The 22,744-nt window shown below is 42.5% G+C and overlaps 1 protein-coding gene across 1 annotated transcript; it reads left to right on the top strand.

Annotated features, from left to right (window-relative positions):
* Positions 1–6,205: 6,205 nt before the first annotated feature.
* On the top strand, positions 6,206–11,906 carry LOC141588167 (uncharacterized). The gene is made up of 8 exons (XM_074409621.1): positions 6,206–6,625; positions 6,989–7,084; positions 7,253–7,488; positions 8,791–8,940; positions 9,063–9,813; positions 9,904–10,367; positions 10,434–11,162; positions 11,273–11,906. The coding sequence occupies exons 1-8, from the start codon at positions 6,206–6,208 to the stop codon at positions 11,904–11,906; spliced, it is 3,480 nt and encodes a 1,159-aa protein (XP_074265722.1).
* Positions 11,907–22,744: the final 10,838 nt, after the last annotated feature.

Genomic DNA, 22,744 nt, shown 5'->3' on the forward strand with positions numbered 1-22,744 from the left:
CTTAAAATGGATGGTTTTAGAAAAGAAAAGAGAAAATAAATAAACGAACAGATTATTAGGTGATATTACAAGTAATAGTTAATTAATACGTAAGCTAACGAATTATGTCAAAGCAACATTGGAAGGTCAGAGACAGAATTCAGCCCGGAACAGGTGCAGCAGAGCTGCGTCCTTTGGAATAGGCGCAGCACAGCAGTTGCTGCGTCTGTTCCTGACCTGAATTCTGGCTGTGAAGCCGGAATTGTGTGTTGTTAATGTTCATCGGTGAATTAAACGATCGATTATTGATATCTGACTCGGATAGAAGTGATTTAATATATTATTTACATATGAATCGGTCATAAAAACTATAAAACATGAAATAGAGCTAATTAGAACAAATTAATTGCAAGATTAATGACAAGATTAATAATAAGTATATCAATGAATTAAATAAACTAATTAGGTTATTAATGCTAAACTATTGATGATAATGATAAAAAACAGATGCAAATATACCAAAGATGGATTTCAGAGACACGATATTGATGAATCGAACCTCTAAAAACCCAAATTGATTTTAATGAGAAAAACCCGCAAATATGAATTATAAGGGATTTTAAATCGGGAATTTAATGATGATAAATTATTAATGATTCATATGTTAAAATTATCATGCTAATAAAATAAGAACAAGAAAGACGAAACAAGAAAACAGACGAAAATAATAGAAGACGAAGGAAGAAGAAGGAGAGCAGGAACTGCGGCAGCCTCAGGAAGAGGCGCAGCAGTTGCTGCGCTCCTTCTCGACGTCTGTCTCCCGTTAATCCGTAAAAAAAGGTTTGAATAAAGGTTTTCTAAATCGGTTTTGAACATATTTTCGACATAAACCTTACAATAATGATTACAAAAATAAAGTACAATAGTAAAAGATGGGATTTACACCCTCAGACTTACATGTTTGACGAAACAAGATTAACTAAGTTAACGTTTAGTGATGCTCGACTCGAATGTGCGACGAAAGTGCGCTCTAAGAGGAAGTTAAACAAGATTGATTAAGTTGATTGATGTGGAGTTGGTCAAATTGGTCGGTCATGCAAAACGAGGCTGGTACTCAGAAGGATCCGAGCTTACGTGGTCGAAAGTTCAAGCACGTAGACGCCAAAAAGCAAGAGCGTGGTCTTAGAATGCAAAGGGAGAAGAGAAGGGCGGACACTCGCGTGAGAAATATGAGGACCTAAGGTCTCTATTTATACTAATCACACGGAGGAATTAGGGTTTCGGTGAAACTTTGGAAGTAAATCTCGAAAAGATTTGAAAATACGCAAAAAGGAGCTGGGGAAGAGGCGCAGCATGAGCTGCGTCCCTTTGAAGAGGCGCAGCACCCACTGCGCCCTTTCCCCAAGGGTTTCCTCCTGCGAAAGAAAGATTTCCGCGTTTCTATTATGGAATTGCGGTTTGATCTTGATTTCCTTATTATTTATAAAATAATTTCGGGATATAATTTACCAAAGATTAAAAGATTGAAAATATGGAATAGAAATATCCGGAACATTCCAGAATATTCTTACTCGGCATTTTAAACGGTTATTAGAAAATGAAGACGATTTTTGATCCGCACTCCAAATGTACCCTAATTACTGTCAAAACGACAGTAATGGCACGTAGATGACGACCAAGGCGTTGACACAAGTGTTTGAGCTATCACTTGACGATAAACTTACGAACTGTCATAAATCGTTCCGTGTACTAAACATGCGGCCCAATCATCATCGGGTGGCTTGCGGGAGGTGCAGAAATGAGGTATCTAATGAGCCCCCACTTTGACTGAGGCTTGGACAAGGCAAAAGTCAAAGTATAGCCATCAGGTCAATTGAAGATTACAACCTGATGACTATGGCGGTGCTAGGCGGCTCTAGGGGTCTGAGCCAAGGACCTGTCGTCGGGAACATTTTAGAGTCTGACGACTATCGGGGAGGGTCGCTTAAAGTCCATTAGACTACGTAAGGAGGCTCGCCAGCCATAAGAAGAGACCATACCTGAAATTCCTTGAGATTCCTTACTCTGTCGGACTCCAAGGTTAAGGCAAAACGTAAGATTGAAGGATTGAAGGGGCGGCAGGACGTCGGTGAGGAACCGGGAGAAATCTGCTTGGGTCAGTCTTCAAACAAACTTCGAAAAAAACTCGAGATTGATGTTGAACTCCACGTGTTGAGAGGGACGATTGGCTGTCCGGGACTCTCGTTGGGGGAACATAATTGAGGCTGATCTCCACGTGTTGAGAGGGACAATTGGTCGTCCAGAACTCTCGCTGGGGGAACATAACCGAGGCATGTCAAAACACTTGTCAGAGGGTATTCGCTCGTTGTGGCAAGCGAGGTCTTGATAAAGTACCGCGACAGTTCGCAGTGTGCTCAAGAATACGGGTCCGGGTGAAGAATAAACATCAAATGGACCACATATATGATATATGGTGTTGAGGAAGAGGCGCACTAAAGATGGGCCCACAAATAACGAACTTATAACGAAATTTCGAAAATTGACTTGGAGGGGAACGGAGGAAGAGGCGCAGCAAGAGCTGCGTCCTTTCCTGGATGTGTCCCTGTCTGGGTAAAAACTCGATAAAAATCGTGTTTTATTCATAATTTTCGAAACATAAATCATCAAATACTCTCTCAACTTCCAACCATTTCTCGCCAAAATTTGATCAAAATCTTGCATTTGCCATGACTAATCGAGGTGTGTGTATTATTTTTGCATTAATCTTCTGCATTTGAACAATTTGGACCGACAAATGAGGGTTTCCAGCCCTAAAAATGTCGAAAATTTGGGGCTTTTCTCCCAAATGATTTTGCCTTGTAAAATTGACTTTGTGAATGGATAATTGGCAGTATAAGGATCATAACCATGTGTTCATATCGAATTTTCATTGAGTTTTGAGAATTTGAGTGAAATTGTGACGGTCTCACAGCTGAACCGTAAATTGCTTCAAAAATAGCCTTAGGATTGCCCATTTGTGATGAAACTCGATATTTAGAATCCTTGTATGATGGGTACACTTCCTACCAGCTCGGAATTTTGATTTGTGACGGCTTTTTCAGGACACTTTTCTAGGGCATAATCACCGTTATAACGAAATGCTGTCGAAATTCCGACTCGAACCCATGACTAGGCTTCAACTTAGACTTGACTTGACCCATATTACTACATGAGCGGTTGGGTTTTTGGGAAAATGGCCAAAGATGGCAAGAAAAGAGCGAGTTCGGAGCTTTGAAAGCTCGAAAATCCCCTAATTAAGGCTCATCGTCACTTGACGCAGCCTAATTCACTTTAATTTTGCAGGTAATGAGGCTTTTACATCAGGGAGAGGTCCCATGTATGTGGACACTGTTCTTAACCTTTCTCGTACGCTCGAGGAGGCGTTAGAGGAGGCTTTTGCTGCTGCAGTGGCGGCTGGTGAGGACGAGGTCGTCGAGGAGGAGGCTGTTGAGGAGGAGGCCCCGAGGCGGGCCAACGTCGGACGAGGCAGTCATCAGCTGAGGGGAGCACCCGAGTGGGCTAATAAATGGGATAGCCTTCATCTCATCTGGGCAGCGGAGAGTCACCTGTCCTACAGGACGGTGAAGAGCTTGGTAAATCGAATTCACCATTCTTTTATTCACCTTCTTTTATTTTTATTTGCTATCCCTTTCCTCTTTCATTTGAGCTAAAGATAGCTCTTGCTTTGAATCAAAATAGGAGGCCGGGAACATCAGGTCTTTCTCGGGTTACACTACGATGATGGAGGCTTACGGGAGACTGTCGGCGGAGGAGCAGACCATCATCGAGCTGGGAGCATTTGGTGCTTTGGTACGAGCGTGGAGGGATATCAAGGGAACGAAGATTCGGGCTAACCTTTGCCTGATTCGAGCTTTCCTTGATCGGTTCTGGGACACAACCTCGACCTTTCACATGCCTTTTGGTGAGGTTGGGGTCACGTTGGAGGACTACGGCATGATTTCTGGCTTGCCGTGTGGGACCGAGGCTATTGTGTGGCCGGAGACAACCATGAGAGTGGACTCGGCTGAGGCTAGGAGCTTGATCGGTTGGAACCTGGCGGCGAAAGCTATTGTGGTTCCCGGGTTGGTGTCGAGTTCCTACATCAGGGATTACTTTGCTGGGAAGATCCCGACGGTGGTGACGATCGATGGGAGGGATACGGCTCCTCCTCCCTACACTGCAGAGCAGAGAGCTCGTTTGTGGCTCTGGTGGTTTTTGTCTTCACTCTACCTCGGAGACAAGGGAGAGAGGCTGTCGACGAAGCTTCTTCCCTTCCTTTCTGACCTGAGTGGCCTAGGTCGTTAGAACTGGGTCACTGCTGGCTTTGCGGTCCTCATTCGCTACATGAGGGCCATGCTTCATCCTGAGTTGGTGGAGAAGGGGACTTCTCCTGCCACTGTTGGTCCTAGACTGCTGCTGGAGGTATGAACCTTCACTTCGTATCATGAAAGATCATTTCCTTTCCTTGTCGAAACACGAAAGATCGTTATTGACTACCTTGTTTGCAGGCGTGGGTGTACTCTGACTTTCGGGGCTTCGCGCCCAAGAGGACGGAGCCAGGGGAGAGAGCCTATCCCGTCGTGAGAGATTGGGTGATGTGTCGCAAGAAGAGTCAGCGTTCTTCTCACGACGTCTGTCGACGGGATGTGAACGCCCTGCAGCTGAGTGGCGTGAGTATCACTTTCCTTTATTTGCTTTCTTATTGCTTCCTTTTAGAACTGATCATAAGAATGACCTTTTGTTTGCTTATCTCAGTGGGTTCCCAGGCCTTGGGCGGACTACACTGGCGTCCCTTCTTTTGTGGCTGAGGTCCTTCGACCTAGGAGCTCGAGCCGGTTACTGCTAAGGACGTCGATGCGTCCTGTGTGGTACTTGGGTGAGCGTTTGGCTCGCCAGTGCTCTCGAGATGCTTTAACGGTCCCCATCGACCCTCCTCGAACGATGTTCAGGGAGCCTTCTGATGCTGAGAGGGAGACTGACTTGGCAGACGTCGGTGGCGGCGCTCTCCTTCTTCCTGGTGAGGATAACTCGGCGTTCCCCTACCGGAGGTTGGCGTACTGGCCTATCGTGGTAAGTACTTTACCTTTCTTTCGATTGGTTTGAAAACAAGATGAATGATCATCGATTAATGGAAACCATTTGAATTTTACAGGAGGTTGAGGCGGCGGGCGCCGAGCCCCTAGCGTACCCCGAGACCCTCGAGTATACTGATGCGGCGGGGATGACGACGATCTCCGAGCTTCGCGACTTTGGCGAGGCGGTGACAGATGCTGGCCTGGACGAGTGGCAGCATCTAATTCGGAGGGTAAATTCCCCAACTTAATTAGCTTTTGTATAAGAATACATTTGTTTAATTCTGTCAAATCATTGAGAATCCTTGTTTATTGAAATATAGGTAGCGCCATCTCGATTCGTGGCTTTGTGGAGGGTAGCCAACCGGCTATGGGCTACTGCCGTCGAGGCACTTGCTAGCGGTCGAGGACATCAAGTATGAACCTTTCATTTACTTCATTTTCTAACTTTCTTTATGTTTGAAATGATTGACATGAGCCAATCCTTGTCATTTACAGAGGGAGCGTGACTTGGAGCGAGAGCTAACGCAGTCCCGAGAGGAGACAGCTCGCCTGCTGAGGGAGCTAGAGGTCCGCGACGCCGAGATCGCTGCTCTCGAGGCGAGAGTTACTGAGCTAGGTGGTGACCAGCAGTAGTTCACTTGTTTCCCTTTTGTTTTTGTTGTTGGTTGTACTGCATACACTTTTTTACATTTTTAGGACCTTTATTTTGGACTTTTGGACTTTGTTTCGGGCACGAGCCCCTAGTTTTTTGTACATATTTCTTTTTGGTGGTATATATGACGGCCTGAGTGCCTTTGCTGCTAGGTTGTCTTGTTTGTACCTGCAAGTTAGCTTTGAACATGTTTGGTAGATGACGGTTTATGCCGTCATACTGCCGAAATTTACATAGAAATTGCACATAAAACACGTAAAACACGTATTTACACACATGGCCTAAATTAGCGCAAGACAAAGACTCGAAAAAATGCAAAAAAATTGCCAACATGACCAGACGGTAGGGAGGGTTACCCCCCTAAAAAAAATGAAAATGAAAACATATAAGTTTGAAATGTGAAGATAAAATCATCTAGTGAGATAAAATCCTCTCTAGAAATTAGGGTTTCAGTTGCATAATGGCAAAGAAACGATCTAAATCATCTCTCCCTAAATCTAAACTGAAATCAAAAGCAAAACTTAGATTATCATTTACTAATACTGAAAATTTAAGACTTGATAATTTGGATGAAATGGAGGCACCTACGGATTTGGTAATCCCAACTGAAAATTCGTCTTCACCAGCAGGAATTCCGCAATCGTCTGATGCAAAAACCACGAAGCAAGTGAGTGAAATTATGGGGATTCTTGTGGTGGATTTGGGTACTGTGGTTGAGGACGTGACAGATTCTGATGATCATAGAAGTGCAGCAAAAGATGAGGAAAGGTGGACCCATGTGACTGGTAAGCGCTCTCCTTCCCCTACCCCGTCTGTTAAGGATTCCCTTCAAATTACAGTAGAGGATGTGACCCCGGAGTTGGAATATTGGTCCACTGCTGTAATTTATTATGTACTGGGTGCAAATCCCCTTGGGCTCGAATGGAAAATTCCATTCATAATATTGGGGGAAATATAAATTTGACAAAGTATCTTTTTTACCTAATGGGTCTTTTCTGGTTCACTTCCCAACCATGGAATGCAAGGAATTGGTTCTCAAGCAAGGATTCCCTATGTTTGAGAACAAGCCTCTCATTATTAAACCATGGACGGAGACTACCTCTATGGCTAAGGAACTAGTAAAGGCAGCCCATGTTTGGATACGCCTATATGGATTAGGGTTGAAGTTATGGGGTGGAAAATGTTTGGAAAAAATTGCTGGTCTTGTAGGAGGTATATGAGTATGGATGCTCCTACCATTCAGAAAACCAGGCTTGGGTTTGCACGTTTGATGGTGGAGGTCCAAGTAGGTCAAGAATTCCCTGATAGAATTTACTTTAAGGATGAAAAGGGTGTTGATGTGAGCGTAGCTGTGGAGTATGAATAGAAGCCTGTGGTGTGTAGGAGTTGTAGAGGGATAGGTCATACCAAAGAGGATTGTAAGAAGAAAGCTACTGCCCCAAAAAAAACTGTTCAAGTTTGGAGACCTGTAAAGAAACCTGCAGTTGTCCCAACCTCAAATCCTTAGGCAGTGGCTACTCCTTCTTCTCCACCATTTGGGGGACCCACATTTCATGACTCATCTAAACTTCCTACCCCTGTTAGTCCCATTATCCGGATTGTAAGGCAAGAACATCATGATTCTCCACTTGTTGGGCCTAATGTTACTTATCTGGCAACTACTTCTCCAGTTAAGAATCCTGCAAGCTCTGTAAGTCAATGTGATGAAGAGAGGAGTCCTAACCCAGTGAGTGATAATGGATAGTATTGGTTTTTGGAACGTCGGAGGAATGAATAATCCAAATAAACAATTATATGTTAGAAGGTTTTTGCATCAAAATAAAATTGGTTTATGTGGTTTAGTAGCGACTAAAATAAAGAAGTCTGACTTCATTAGGGTTTTGAATAATTTAGGGCATGTTTGGCAAGGTATTAATAATTCCATACATCATCCTGGGGGGAGAGTCTGGATTAGGGATGGCAATGGATCCTGGACCCTATCCAGATCCGCGGGATCGGACCCTGATGGATCGGATATGGATCCTAAAATTTTAGACCCGTTGGATCTGGATCGGATCTGGATCCACTACTTTGAAAACGGATCTGGATCTGGATCTAGTTAATCAGATCCAGATCCGACCCGCAAACCCGTTTTCATTTAAAGTAATATTTTATTTATTTATTTTTTAAAAAAAATAAACAAATGCAATTTTCTTAATAGTTACATCAGACCTATATAATTAGGTTTTAAATTAAATAACCACTCTCTCACCTCATAAACTCAATCAGACCCTTACACACAGACACACTATGTCGCCATTTCTAGATTTGAACACCCCGCCGCCCTTTGTCGCCTGAAGCTAATTCGCCGCCTGAAGCCACCTCGCGGCCCCCTAATCGCCTCCCTCACAGTCACCCACATCCACCACATGTCGTCTTTCGTCGGAAATTCGATGTCGCCAATAATATAACCGCCTGAACTTCCTTCATTGTCGAGCATCAACGCTGCCTGAAGTCCGATCCCACAGAAACGACCACACTCTTCTACTATGCATCTATGCTAAATTATTAGATTACTCTTTATTAGATGTTTTGTGGGACATAGACTTGTTAATATTTCTAATTGTAGAGCTTTTTTTTGTCACTTCTACTCTTCCAGTAGCTGTAGAGTTACTAACGTAGTAGTTATGGAGTGGTTTAGTGTAATTGAAATCATATCTATAGCCTTATGAAGAAGCATACTAATGGAGGTGCTAGTGTGCTACCTTATTTGTGTATTTCCATTATTAATTCAATTGGAATCAGATTTATTTCTCTCATTTATTGGTTTTGCTTTTTTTTTTTTTTTAATCTATGGATTAGACCCGGATCCTACCCGGATCCGTTAGGGTCGGATCTGGATCTGAGATTTTTGGACCCGTCGGATCCGGATCGGATCTGGATCCCGTGTTCGTAATGCGGATCTGGATCTGGATCCTGCTGGACCCGGTCCAGATCCGGCCCGTTGCCATCCCTAGTCTGGATCATTTAGATCCCTCAGCTTTTCTCTGTGAATCCGATTGCTAGTTCTGATCAGCAGATTACAGTAGAGGTCCAGGAGATCAACTCTCATGATATATTTTGGTACACTGTCGTTTATGGCTCTAACTCTGAGACTGATAGGGATAGACTGTGGTTTCAGCTGAAGAATTTAAAGGATATTTGTAGTCTTCCTTGGTACATTGTGGAGATTTCAATTCCCTCCTAAATTTCAATGAGAGAGTGGGAAGTGAAGTTTTATGGACTGAGATTAGGGATTTCAGATACTGTGTTGATTATTGTGAAGTGACTGACATCAGGGCACAAGGCTCTTTCTTTACCTGGAACAACAAACAAGATTTTTCAACTCGAGTATTCTCAAGGATTGATAGATGTCTTATCAATATTGGGTGGATGCATTTGTACCCTGATAGTAGAGCTTATTTTATAAATGAAGGGACATTTGACCACTGCCCTTGTATTTGTTATAGAAGGAATGTCACTATGATCAGGAATGCCCCATTCAGATACTTCAACATGTGGAGCCTTGACCCTCATTTTCAGACTCTGGTCCAGCATGAATGGGGTAAACCAATCACTGGAGTTAGAATGTATCAGGTTGTTACTAAGCTTAAAAACCTGAAGCAACCCCTCAAGGAACTTAACAAGAATAGATTCTCTGACATTGAGAAATCCACTGATTTGGCAAAAATTCAGTTGGATAACATTCAGACCCAGATGCATCAAAATTCCCATGATAGTGCTCTCCTACAGGCTGAGAAAGAGGTTGCTGCTTCCTACACTCTTCTCAACAATGCTAAGATCAGCTTCCTCAGGCAGAAAACAAAGACTGACTGGCTCAAAGGAGGAGATGATAATACCAGATTTTTCCATAGTCAAATCAAGGCCAGGCAAATCCATAATAATGTTCTTCAGATTACTGATTCTGGTGGGAATACTTATTATGAACATACAGATATTGAACAGGCTTTCCTCTCTTATTATCAAGGTTTACTTGGAACTAGTACACAAACAACCAAGGTGCATAAACCTACAGTTAGGACTGGGAAGGTAATAGACAGCCATCATGTTACTGCTCTGCTGAAACCAATCACTGATGCTGAGATTAAGTAGTGTATTTTTGTTATTCCTTCTTTAAAGAGCCCGGGACCTGATAGGTTCTCTAGCCAATTATTTAAAGACACCTGGGATACTGTTGGGCCAAATGTTTGTGCTGCTGTCAAAGATGTTTTTCACTCTGGTAAGATTCTGAGGCAAATCAACACCACTGCTATCACTCTCATTCCTAAAGTCCCTCATCCTAAAATAGTCATGGAATTTCGTCCTATTGCTTGCTGTAATATTATTTATAAATGCATTGCTAAACTTTTATGCAATAGATTAAGTGAAGTCCTCCCTGACATTGTGAGTGAAAACCAAGGAGGGTTTGTGAAAGGAAGGAGTATAGTTGAGAATATTCTTACCTGTCAAGACATTGTTAGACTTTACAATAGAAAGTCAGCTTCACCTCGATGTCTTGTCAAAATTGATCTCAAAAAAGCCTATGATAGTGTAGAATGGGAGTTTTTACATCAAATGCTTAAAGCCTTGAAATTTCCTGATAAGTTTGTCCATTGGATTATTTCCTGTATCACCACTCCCACCTAATCTTTATCCTTGAATGGTAACAGCTTTGGTTTTTTCCCTGGGAAAAGAGGACTCGGGCAGGGGGACCCCTTATCCCCCCTCATGTTCACTCTTTGTATGGAGTACCTTTCAAGGATTCTTACTGTTGTGGGGCAACAAAGTGATTTTAGATTCCATCCCCTTTGCTCTCACCTGAAGTTAAATCATCTCCTCTTTGCTGATGATCTCCTCTTGTTTTTAAAAGGGAATGCTCTCTCTATTATGTGGATTTTGAGAGCTTTTGCCACCTTCTCAGCTGCATCTGGCCTTCAACTCAATAAGGAAAAATCTGAAATTTATTTCAATGGGGTGCACCACAATACTCAGCATGATATACTACAAATTTCTGGGTTTGTGAAGGGCTCATTGCCTTTCAAATATTTAGGTGTCCCTATCTCCTCTAAAAAATTGACAAGCAATGAAGGAAGGAAGCTTATTGATAAGATAGTGGCTAGGATAAGAGCTTGGGGGGCCAAGCATTTATCTTATACTGGAAGACTGACACTAGTTACCTCTGTCCTTCAGTCCCTACACTCTTATTGGTCGAATATTTTTCTCATTCCCAACTGTATAATGAACAAGATTGATGCCATCTGTAGAAATTTCTTATGGGGGGACACTGATCTCTACCTAAGAGCTCCTGCTATTCATTGGGATCACTGCTGTAGGCCTAAAACTAAGGGAGGCTTGGGTATTAAGGCCACTAAATTTTGGAACAAAGCCATCCTGGGGAAGTATGTTTGGTGGATTGCCCAAACGAAAGACCATCTTTGGGTAAAATGGATTAACCATTGTATATGAAAGGGATTCATTGGACTTCTTACACACCCCCAACTGATTGTAGCTGGACTTGGAAGAAACTTACTCACCTTATGGGTACTTTCAGGCCAGCCTATGTTAATGATAATTGGAATGGCACCACTAAAGACTACAGTGTTCAAGAGGGGTATAGGTGGCTCAGGCCTTCCCTTCCTCAAGTACACTGGTGGAGGGTTTGTTGGAATAGCATGAATATTCCTAAAACTTCCTTCATTTACTGGGCAATGATCCAAAATAGGTTATTTACCCGTGATAGAATGAATAGAATTGGGTGTAATCAGGGACTGGAATGTTACCTCTGTGCAGGAGCAGATGAGACTCATCTTCACCTGTTCTTTGATTGCCCTTTTAGCACCAGATGTGTTTATATCCTGCAGAACTATCTTGGCATTCATTTTGATCCCAAGAAGCTAGCCCATTGGTATAGATGTGGAAGAAGACTTAGTAAGTTGGTCAAGAAGATTGTTAGTAGCTGTTATATTATGTTGGTCCACTCTATCTGGCAGGCCAGGTATAGAGCTCGACTCCTTGATCATGTTATCCACCCAGAGGTTCTAGTTAAGCATGTTTTACGAGATGTGTTCATCAGATTCTGGGCCATGAATCAGCAGATGGTTAAGAGTAGTGACAAACTTTGGCTTGATAAGATAAAATTTTGAGTCTGTAACTTTTTGTTTTTGTGTTTGCGTTTTAAAGTGTATGTAATACCCCCTAGATGATGTATTTTTGTTAATATTAATATACTTACCTTTTACCAAAAAAAAAGTTTGAAATGTGATATGAAACGGGAGTGAAATGATTCTCCAAAAAGAAAAAATTAAAAAGAAATGGATAAGTTTGAAGAAATAAATAATTAAATTGGTAAAATGATTCCCCAAAAAAAGAAAATTAAAAAAGAAATGGATAAGTGTGCTGAATTGACGAAAATGCCAATCTCGCCTCGAAATACGTGCCCGTGGAATTAGGAAACTCGAAATACGGTAATTGGACGGAATTGCCAAAAAATAATAACCAATATGAATAGGAAATTATGCTTTAAGGAATTAGGAAATATCCAACGCGGAAAATCACAGAAATACAGTTGGGGAAGAGGTGCAGCATGAGCTGCGTCCCTTTGAAGAGGCGCAGCAGGTGTTGCGCCCTTTCCCCAGTGTGTCCATCCTGACAGATTTTAGGAAACAGCTTTTAGTATAAATATAGACGTCGATGGAGGTTTTATTCACATAATTCTTCCGTCTTTTACATAAAAGCTCTCTAATTTAAACATACATCATGAATATGTTAGAAATCCGTCTCAAAGAATGGGCCAACGAATTTTCAAATGTGGAGAAACACAATATGGGTGCCTACAACTTTGGATTGATTTTGAGCTTGAAGCTAATTAAGGTCGTCAAACCGTTCTTGGATGCTTGTCTTGAGTATTGGGACCCGAACTTCCACGTGTTTGCCTTCCCTGGAGGTGATATATGTCCGTTTCCTGAAGAAATTGCTGCAATTGGCGGTTGGGACCCAGAACATATGCCTTCTATTCCCTCTACTTCTCAAGGATATAAGAATAAATTTAGGGATTTGCTTGGATTGACAAGAGCTGAGGTTGATCGCCTTGTGACCTCAAAAGGAGTTCGAATGCTTGATTTTATCGATCGATTCATAAATAGGGCAGACCCTTCTATCTCCTATGTGGCAAGGCGTAGGGCATTTGGGTTTTGCTTATTGCATGGTTATGTCCTTCAAGGGCATGTTGATGAGGATATGAGAGGTGATCCTCGCTATTTGAGTCTAGTTGAGCAGATGGAGCTGCGCAGGAGCCCAGCTTGCCTATGTTTAGGAGAGATCCTATTGGGGTTAGATAACAGGAAAGCCAACCGTGACATTCCTTATTTAGGAAGTCCTATCATCTTGCAGGTAAAAGAATACAACTTTTTCTTTTCTTTTTTTTCTTTTTTTTCTTTTTTCTTTTTTTCGTTCTTTTTTGTTTTTTTTTCGTTTTTTTTTCGTTTGTGTTGGATACTAATACTTGCCTTGGTAGGTTTGGCTTATGAAGCGTCTTCGATTGATCGAGCCCCCAGTTAATGTTCCTGCTTATCATGCTCGCTCGATCGCAATGAGACCAGGCTTTACATGGTGGACTTTACCAGAGTTTGCAACTACTAGGAGAATAAGTTGAAGAACGAGGATGGACCCCTGATTAGATGGATTGTACCATGGTGGCATCTCAAGTCTGTCACTGGAGTATCGTCTCTGGATCCTACCCGGTCGGTGCGCATTCCTGGTTTGGAATTCATGATATGCATCTTCCTTGAGAGGCTGATGAGGTAGGTTGGATTGAAGCAGACGATTCCTAAGCTTGACACTGTTCCTCAGACTGCCATGGCGCTTACTACCGAGAGCTGAAGAGAGTGGGCCATCAAATGGGCTCAAAGAAACATGTGGTTCCTAAACTCTTCTGTCAATGCATTATGGGTATCAGATTCCTACTTGCAGTGGAGGAAGGCTACTACTCCTGAGGAGCGCGAGAGACTAAGGAAGCACGAGCCTGTTGACTACAAGGTTCGTGACTTAGAGAAGGAGAAAGAGAAGCATTTGACCGAGGGAAAGGAAGAAGCCGGACTCCGAGTTGTTCATTCATCGAAGAAACCAAAGACCTCTCCTGTCGTCGAAAAGGTGGTTGATAAGAATGTCAAGGCTAGACCACGAGAGAGACCATTGGTGATTAGATCTGAGATAGCGCATGAGCGCCCAGCTCGTGGTCGAGATAGGAAATATGACAAGAATGACAAAGGCAAAGGGAAAATGGAAGAATAGCCTAAGTCTTAGTATTATTTATTATTATTATTATTGTTTGTAATAAAATGGTGGGGTTTTTAGAATCCTAGCCTATTTATTTTAGCATTATTTTTATTATGTGGCAACTATTATTATTATGGAAAGAAATGAATAAAAGGTTAATTGGTTATGCAACTGTTGTGATTTTCTTTTATTATTCTTCTCGAATTCCAAATGCATATGCAAATGTCCTTCTATTTACATTTAAAATAATAGTGGGTTGTATCCTGTGAAGGATTGCCTACGTATTCATTTTAAAGAAATAAAATCAAACCCTTGTGCATAGTTCGAGTAAATATAAAAGAATAATTGTTCTACGCAAGAGCTTGTAATGAACTAGAAAATAAGCATGAGCTTTACTTACTCCTAAAGCGCAATTCAGTTTATTTGATGATATGAGGATGACGATTTGTCAAAATGCAAGAGCAAGGTGACATAAACTTTATTTCAGCTGGCCCGGGGCCGTTTTTTATTCCGTGCCACAGGAGCGACACGTGGTGTTACGCTAGGCGCGTTTTTGTTCCTATTCTACGCATAGTAACGTTTCAGTTGGTCGAGGTTAGTTGGGTTAGCAAATTCATTCCCATCTAGGTCTGTGATTCTAACCACACCCCCCGGGAGTATGGACTTGACTAGAAATGGTCCGGCCCAGTTGGGTTTGAACTTTTCTCGTGGATCGACAGGTAAAAGAGCTCTAACTGATTTGAGAACTAAGTCTCCTTCTTTGATGTTTCTTGGCTTAACCCTTTTGTTGAAGGCTCGTTTGATACGTGCCTGATACGTTTGCACATTGTGTAATGCACGCAATCTTCGTTCATCCAGGAGGATGAATTCTTCGTATCTATCCTTCTTCCAATCGGCTTCTGGGATTTGACTTTCGAGTAGAATACGCAAGGATGGTATTTCGAGCTCGACTGGTTGCACGGCTTCCATACTGTAGGTCAAATAGAAAGGGGTAGCCCCAGTGGGCGTCCTAACGGATGTGCGGTATCCCCACAAGGCAAATGGTATCTTCTTGGTCAATCTCGATAATTGTCAATCATTTTCTTGAGGATTGTGACAACGTGTTTATTTGCTGCCTCTACTGCACCATTAGTTTATGGTCTATACGGCGAGGAATGGTGATGTTTTATTTTGTACTTGGCTAGCAATTGTTCAGTCTCAGCCTGGAAATGTGACCCATTGTCACTGATGATCTCATGTGGGAAACCGTATCGACAGATGATATTGGTTTGTATGAATTTTGCCACGTTCATGGCTGTGAGACTAGTATAAGAAGCTACTTCTACCCATTTGGTAAAATAGTCGATAGCCACCAAAATGAAATAGTGACCTCCTGTTCCGGCTGGGGTGATCTTTCCGATGATGTCGATTCCCCAAGCAAAAAATGGCTAAGGAGATGTCATGGTGTAGAGTAGTGAAGGAGGGACGTGTGGCACATTCCCGAAGATTTGGCAGTTATGACAATGTCTTACATACTTGATGCAATCGGATTCCATTGTGGTCCAATAATACCCCAAACGCATGATTTTCTTTGCCATCATTGGTCCACTCACGTAAGGGCCATATTCTTCCATCACTTTATGTGCCTGTGAATGATCAAGGCAACGCAGGATTGCACCAAGAGGCGTTCTTTTATATAATTCTCCTTACATGAGGACGTATTGGGAGGCTAGTAAGCGTATAGCACGTTGTCCTCTTTTGTCCATGTCTGGTGGATAGGTGCCATTGAGTTTGAAGTTCAGAATTGCTTGGAACCAAGGTTCCTCTGGGTTTTCTTCTTCATCTGTAATTTGGTGCACATAAGCTGGTTCTGACTGTCGTTCGATGCATAAAGGCATTTCTACCATATCATCCGGCAAATTAATCAAAGATGCAAGTTTTGCAAGAGCATCTGCAAATTGATTCTCTTCTGGAGGTAGGTGTAGGTACGTTACTTGATCGAAGAATTGGGCAACTTGGTCTATCCTGGCTTGATACGGTGCTAGGCTTTCACTCCGAATTTTCCAAGGTCCCGTAATTTGGTTGATGATCAAAGATGAATCTCCATGTACCTAAAGATTTTTTATGCCTAAACCTACTGCTGCTTGTAGTCCAATGAGGCAAGCCTCATATTCTGCAGCATTATTTGTCACCTCGAAGTCGAGTTTAACAGAGAGTGGTGTATGCTCGCCTTCAGGAGAAATGAGCAACACTCATATTCCAAATCCTCTTAAGTTCGATGCTCCATCAAAATAAAGGTCCCAGGAGTCTACATCTGTTTGGAGTATATTCTCGTCCGGAAACAACCAGGTGTCTATTGCTTGTGCATCATTGATGGGATTTTCTGCGAAGAACTCGGCGACAGCGCACCCTTTTATAACTTTCAGAGGTGCATACTTGAGATCGAACTCTGAGAGCATCAAATTCCATCTCGCTAGGCGTCCATTGAGAACAGGTTTTTCGAAGAGGTATTTGACAGGATCCATTTTGGAGTATATTTTGACGGAGTAGCTAAGCATGTAATGGCGTAGCTTCTTTGTTTCCCACGCATGAGCGAGGCATGTCTTCTCGAGTGGTGTGTACTTGCACTCGTACTCTAAGAATTTCTTACTAAGGTAGTAGATAGCCCTTTCTTCTTTTCCTACAGTTTGGGCCAGCATGGCACCCATGGCTGTTTCAGTTACTGTGAGATACAAACCAAGAGGTTGATCTCGTTGGGGTGGCATGAGCACTGGTGGCTTGGCTAGTATCTCCTTGATTCGGTCGAATGCCTTTTAACAGTCATCATCCCACATGGTGTGATCCATTTTCTTTAGCTTTTTGAAGATAGGTTCACAGATCATGGTGAGTTTCGATATGAACCGACTTATGTACTGCACCTTACCCAAGAATCCTCTAACTTCCTTCTCTGTTTGAGGTTGTGGCATTTCGATTAGAGCTTTGATATTGGAAGGGTCTATTTCTATCCCTCGTTGGCTAACGACATATCCCAGGAGTTTGCCGGATGTTACCCCAAATGCACATTTCTGTGGATTGAGTCTCATGTTGTACTTTCGTAGCCTTGAGAAGAATTTGTGAAGGTTCGCAATGTGCCCCTCTCTATCCTTGGACTTGACAATCATATCATCTACGTATACCTCAACTTCTTTATGCATCATGTCATGTAGTAGTGTAGTTGCGGTGCGTTGATATGTAGCTCCGGCATTGATTAACCCAAACGGCATAACCATGTAGCAATAGGTGCCCCATTGAGTGACGAAGGCGGTTTTTTGTATATCCTCTATGGCCATCTTGATCTGATTATACCCTGCATATCCATCCATGATGGATAGCACCGCGTGATCCGCTGTATTATCCACCAATATGTCGATATGTGGTAGAGGAAAGTCGTCCTTGGGACTTGCTTTGTTTAAGTCTCTGAAATCAACACAAACACGGATTCTCCCATCCTTCTTTGGTACGGGTACTATATTGGCTACCCAGTCTGAGTATTCAGATACTTTGATAAACCCGACTTTGAATTGCTTATCGACTTCTTCTTTGATCTTAAGAGCCTATTCTGTCCTCATCCGACAAAGCTTCTGTTTTACGAGTTTGAAACCTGGTTTGATTGGGATTCTGTGCTCTGCAATATCCTTATCGATCCCTGGCATGTCTTTTCAGGACCAAGCAAATATGTCCTTGAACTCGTGTAGGAGGTCTATAAAACTGGCCCTTTCGGCGGGGCTCAAGGTCGTCCATATCCTAAGTTCTTGGGGTTCTAGTTCGGTTCCCACGTTGATGAGTTCGGTGTTTTCTATAACTGGTCCCCCTTCCCCCTCTTGTAGTATTTCTGTGGCTATGTAAGGAGGCATTTCGATTGAGTCTGGGTCTGCGTCATCCTCATTATCATCGTAAACAGAATTGCATTCAGAGTAACACAAAGAGTAAGCAGAACCTGATTTATTCATATTAAAATTTGAAAAGAGTTGAAACAAATAGGCCATCTGTTCAGTAGTCCGTGGCGGTAAAGGGACAACTGTTGGGACATTTCTTGAACTGCTATTACTACTCGATGCTAAGCTAGGAGGAGCAAGGGGAGTGGGAGTGACGACAGGAGGAGACTCTCTAGGGACTTCTCTAGACTCCGACTCGGACTCCGACTCTGAATCTGACTCGAATTCATCGTCTTCTGGTTCTCCTTTGAACATCTCTCCTTCTCCAGTGGTGAGCTTGAAGAGTCTTCCTTGGTTGTTTGTCCACTTGATCGATTTTCTCCATCCTTTCTGTTGATTCGAACTAGTTTCTGTGATCAATGCGGTAGGGTTGAAGTTATCGTCTTGAAGTATCATGGTAATGATCTCGTCCTGCGCGGCTCTAACAAACCGATCTTCTCCAAATAGTAAGCTAACAGATTGTTCGGCTAAGCAAGGTGCTTGACGAGTCTTGACGGTAGGAACCGTTTCTGTAGGAATAAAGTAGCAATCGTGAAAGATCTCGATTTCAGCCAGTTGTTTTCTTATGTAGTGCCAAGGCTCGGGAAACCCATGAAAGAGTTCTTGACTCCCTTCTCTAACGAAGTATCCATTTAGGGTAGGGAGGTAGGGCCGCATTTGGATTCCCACATTCTTGCAGTTTTGGAATTGAATGAGCATTTCTAGGGCTTCCTCCTTGGTGGGTTTGTATCCTAGTCCTAGTGGTATCCTTTGTGAGTTGCCTTCTTTGTAAGGTTCAAAGGTATTTCTTTGGACAGGATTAAATGGCATTCCGGGGAAGTATCCCTGAGATTTGAGTATGTGGTTGACCGCTAAATTAGAGTAGGGATCGAAATACAAAGATGCCAACTCACTCTCTACAAGGTTTATGTTATGGAAGCCCCCAAGCTCATATACTGGATCTGCAAGTACTTGGTTGCTTGACCTCTTTTCTATTACCGCCTTGATGGGTGACGAAGTGATCATCAACACTTTACCATCTAGTGGGATCTTGTTTTTCTGGTGGAGGGTGGATGTTACCGCTTTGGAAGCGTGAATCCAAGGTCTTCCCATAAGTATGTTGAAGGATGCTTCAATGTCCACTATTTAGAAGTTAACCTTTCGTTCAATTGGCCATGTGGCTATGGTAAAGTTAACTAGTCCTACCACTTTTCGTCGTGTAATATCATATGCGCGAACACCTTGATTGGTAGGGGTCCAATCTGACTCTTTCATGCCTAATTTATACGCTGTTTTTAATGGTATGACATTGACTGCCGAGCCATCATCTACAAAAGTCATTGGTACATTCTTCTTTAAGTAAATGACAGTGATGTATAGAGCCAAGTTGTGACTAGCGCCGAAAGGTGGCAAATCCTCATCCGAGAAAGTAACAGGGTTACTTAGCTTAGGCGAATCTTGGAAGACCAAGTTGACTACGTCGTCGGGTGTGGAGTTATGCGCCACGTTTAATTTGGCCAAAGCTTGCAATAAAGCTTGGCGATGTGGGAATGAGCTTACAGCTAGTTGCCAGACTGAAAGATCAGCCTTTGTCTTCTGTAGTTGCTTTAGTAAATGGTCAGTAGAGGTATCTTCATTATCATTTGGCGTGACAACGTTGGTATTGGTATTTGGACCATTTGCTATGCGACCATTTTGAGAAGTGTTTTGATATGGACGCCTCGAACGAGTAAGGTAGTCTATATCTTGGTCCTCACTATTTTGGACTATCTTCTCACTGACCTTGACTAGGTAGTGTTCGGTGAGGTATTCATCTTCATCATCGTTGGCCCATACTCCATTAACAGTAGCAAGCTCTCTCAACCTCATGCTTTCGGCCTCCAATTGGATGATTTGGTTGATTAGTTCATCAACCACGGCTATTACTTCTTGCATTGTAGCATTTTGAGAGAGATTTAGTGGTGCACGTTCTTTGGGTGTTGTATTTGGATCACGCAGGGTTGCCACTACACTTTCTAATTCTAAGACTTGCCTATTCACACTCTTTGCCCATGCGATAAAGTCAGTGATAGTAGGGGAAATGGTGGAGTAGTTCCCTTCATCTTCTATTGCATGGATCTCATCTTCGACTGGACAAATGAGGTGTGAACAATCTAAGGTAGATTCTTCACTTGTAATCATCAGAACTCCAAGAGGATTCTGAGTATTGTTAGGCTTACCTCCAGGCGGTATTGGTAGGCGACCATCTTCAATCATGTCTTGAAGTACCTGTTTTAGCTTGTAACATTTTTCTGTATTGTGTCCCTTACCTCTATGATATTCGCAGTACGAATTCTCGTCCCATGACTTGGATTTATTTTCTGGTTCAGGTGTAGGCCCTATGGGTTGAAGCTTACGATGTTTCATCAATCTCTTTAGAGCATTGGAGTATGTATCCCCAATATTTGTGAACTTTCTTTGTGGGATGCTCTTCTTTGTTGGTTCTAGAAGGTTAACCTCATCAGGCTTGCTAGTAGAGCCGTAAGAACGACTTGTTGAGCCTTGATATCCACGACCTACCGTTTTGGACAAGAGTCCTTTACGGATGTCATCTTCGATCCTTGTCCCTAGTACAGTTAAGTCTTTGAAGGTCTTAATGTTTTGGTACCTCAAATGATTTGCATAAATGGGCTTTAAATTGTCCACGAATTTTTCCACGAGGGTAGCTTCATCTGGACGTTCGACAAGTTGGGTACTAGTCTTCCTCTACTTACTTAGGAAGTCGGTGAAGCCTTCTTTATCATTTTGGGTAAGAACCTCTAAGGTGCGCATATTGACTTGGATCTCAGCATTATCCGCATATTGCTTAGCAAACTCGATCGCGGCATCATCCCATGTGGCAATCTTCTTGTGTTCTAGGGAATAGAACCATTGCTTAGGAATGGTGTCAAGAGATGAAGGAAAGATCCTTAAGAACATCTCGGGTTTAATGCCTTTGATAGACATATAATCCTTGAAAGCACGGATATGGTTCAAAGGGTTTTCGTGTCCCTTGAATTTTGGGATATCCGTCATGTTGAAGTTGGTTGGCAATTTAGAACTCACAGCCTCATACTTGCGATTGTTTTCCCTATAGATATCGTCCCCTTTGAGGTACATCAGTTTTTCCTCCAAATATTGGAGTCGTTTTACAGCTTCAGCTAGACCTTCGGGAGGGTTTACCTCTTGTGCTCCCACAAAAGGTGGTGTATTTTCATTCGCGAAGTCATTCACAAAATCATGAGGCACTTCATTTTCTGCAGGAGGCAACCTAGTTTCTACAGCAATAATTCGGCCCTCGATCGTGTTGAGGCAATTATACACTTGGTCTTGGCTAGCTTGGAGACGAGTTAACGCCGCTAGGATTAGATCATTACCATTCGGTGGTTGTCCATTGACACTTGCGTGACTAGTTCCAGGCATCTTGAAAAACTAAATAAGAGATCGACGACGAATCAAAACACGATCGACCATTCTAGCACACTTACTCAAAGAAAAGGTTCAACTTGTGAAGTGAGAGTGTGCCACTTGTGTCAAGTGAGGTTTGAAGAAATGACAAAGTTTGGAAATGTTGGTCATAGTCAACTATAGTGTAGTTGTAAGAGTGGACTCGAAGTGAGGTTTTGAAATAGGTTTCGAAGCCCGAATTTTGACTCGACAATTGGACAGAGTTTCGACTAGTTTTGCGCTAAATTTGCAAAATTCGTCATGGTTTTATTTAGAAAATGGTGATCACATATAATACAAGCATTACAACAGGCATTATAACGGGATGCTGAGTGCATTTAAAAGGTTTTGGTTTAAAGGGTGGGTTGCCATACCAAGCAATCAAACCCAGGGTCTGTGGAGAGGCTCGTGCCAAATAAGAGTAAGGCCGATTCCTAGTCCATTTCCTCGAGTAGTGAAAGCCCTTGATACAAACAGGAGTAAGCATCATGGTATGGTTGACGTCAATCGCTATCTATCCTTAGGCCCAAATAAGAATTTGGACCGTCTAGACGGGACGATTGGTCGAATGGGTGGGGTTGGGCCTAGGAAGGCCGTAAAAACGAACTAGGAAGACCGAGTTATGAAAACCGACAATTGTCTTGTACAAACTATTTCCTAACCTTGTTCAAGTTTCACCCTTGGCTACACGTAAGTGTATTAGCCCCCAGTGGAGTCGCCAAACTGTGGACGCGGGCCCACGGGGGTCGCTCGGGTGGAAAACGAGCAAGCCTTGCATTTGTGGAGTCGCCACCAATTTATTGTGGAAAATTGGAAACCGTTCGAATACATCATGCCATGTCAAGACACAAAGTAGTGACATGAACACCAAGAACTCTTTACCCTTAGCCTTCTATGTCTAGAATGACTCTCGTGGATGCCGATGAACACGGATGTTCATAGAGATCTGGACTCTGGAGTAAGGGGTGAGGGTACGTATTAGGAAGCTCTTTTGATCGAACACCTAATCCCGCCCGCCTCGATAGCGGCCTCTACTAATGATTAGAGAAAATCATCTATACTTGATATGTTGTCGGCTATATGCATGCAATGCAACATCCATTAAATTAATCCTAAGATGTGAGAATTAACGAAGTCGGTAGACACGTAATTTAACATGCATTAATGTCGAGGTAGAAATTTAGGTTAATTGCATGTGAGAACATACAAACAATAAAAAATAATGAATACGATAAAAGAACAACAATTGAAATAATTAAAATAAATTACAATGGTTTGATTATTTTACGTCGAAAATACACTTAAAACGG

This window comes from Silene latifolia, chromosome 6 (assembly GCF_048544455.1).
Source record: "Silene latifolia isolate original U9 population chromosome 6, ASM4854445v1, whole genome shotgun sequence".
Classification (NCBI taxonomy): Eukaryota; Viridiplantae; Streptophyta; class Magnoliopsida; order Caryophyllales; family Caryophyllaceae; genus Silene; species Silene latifolia.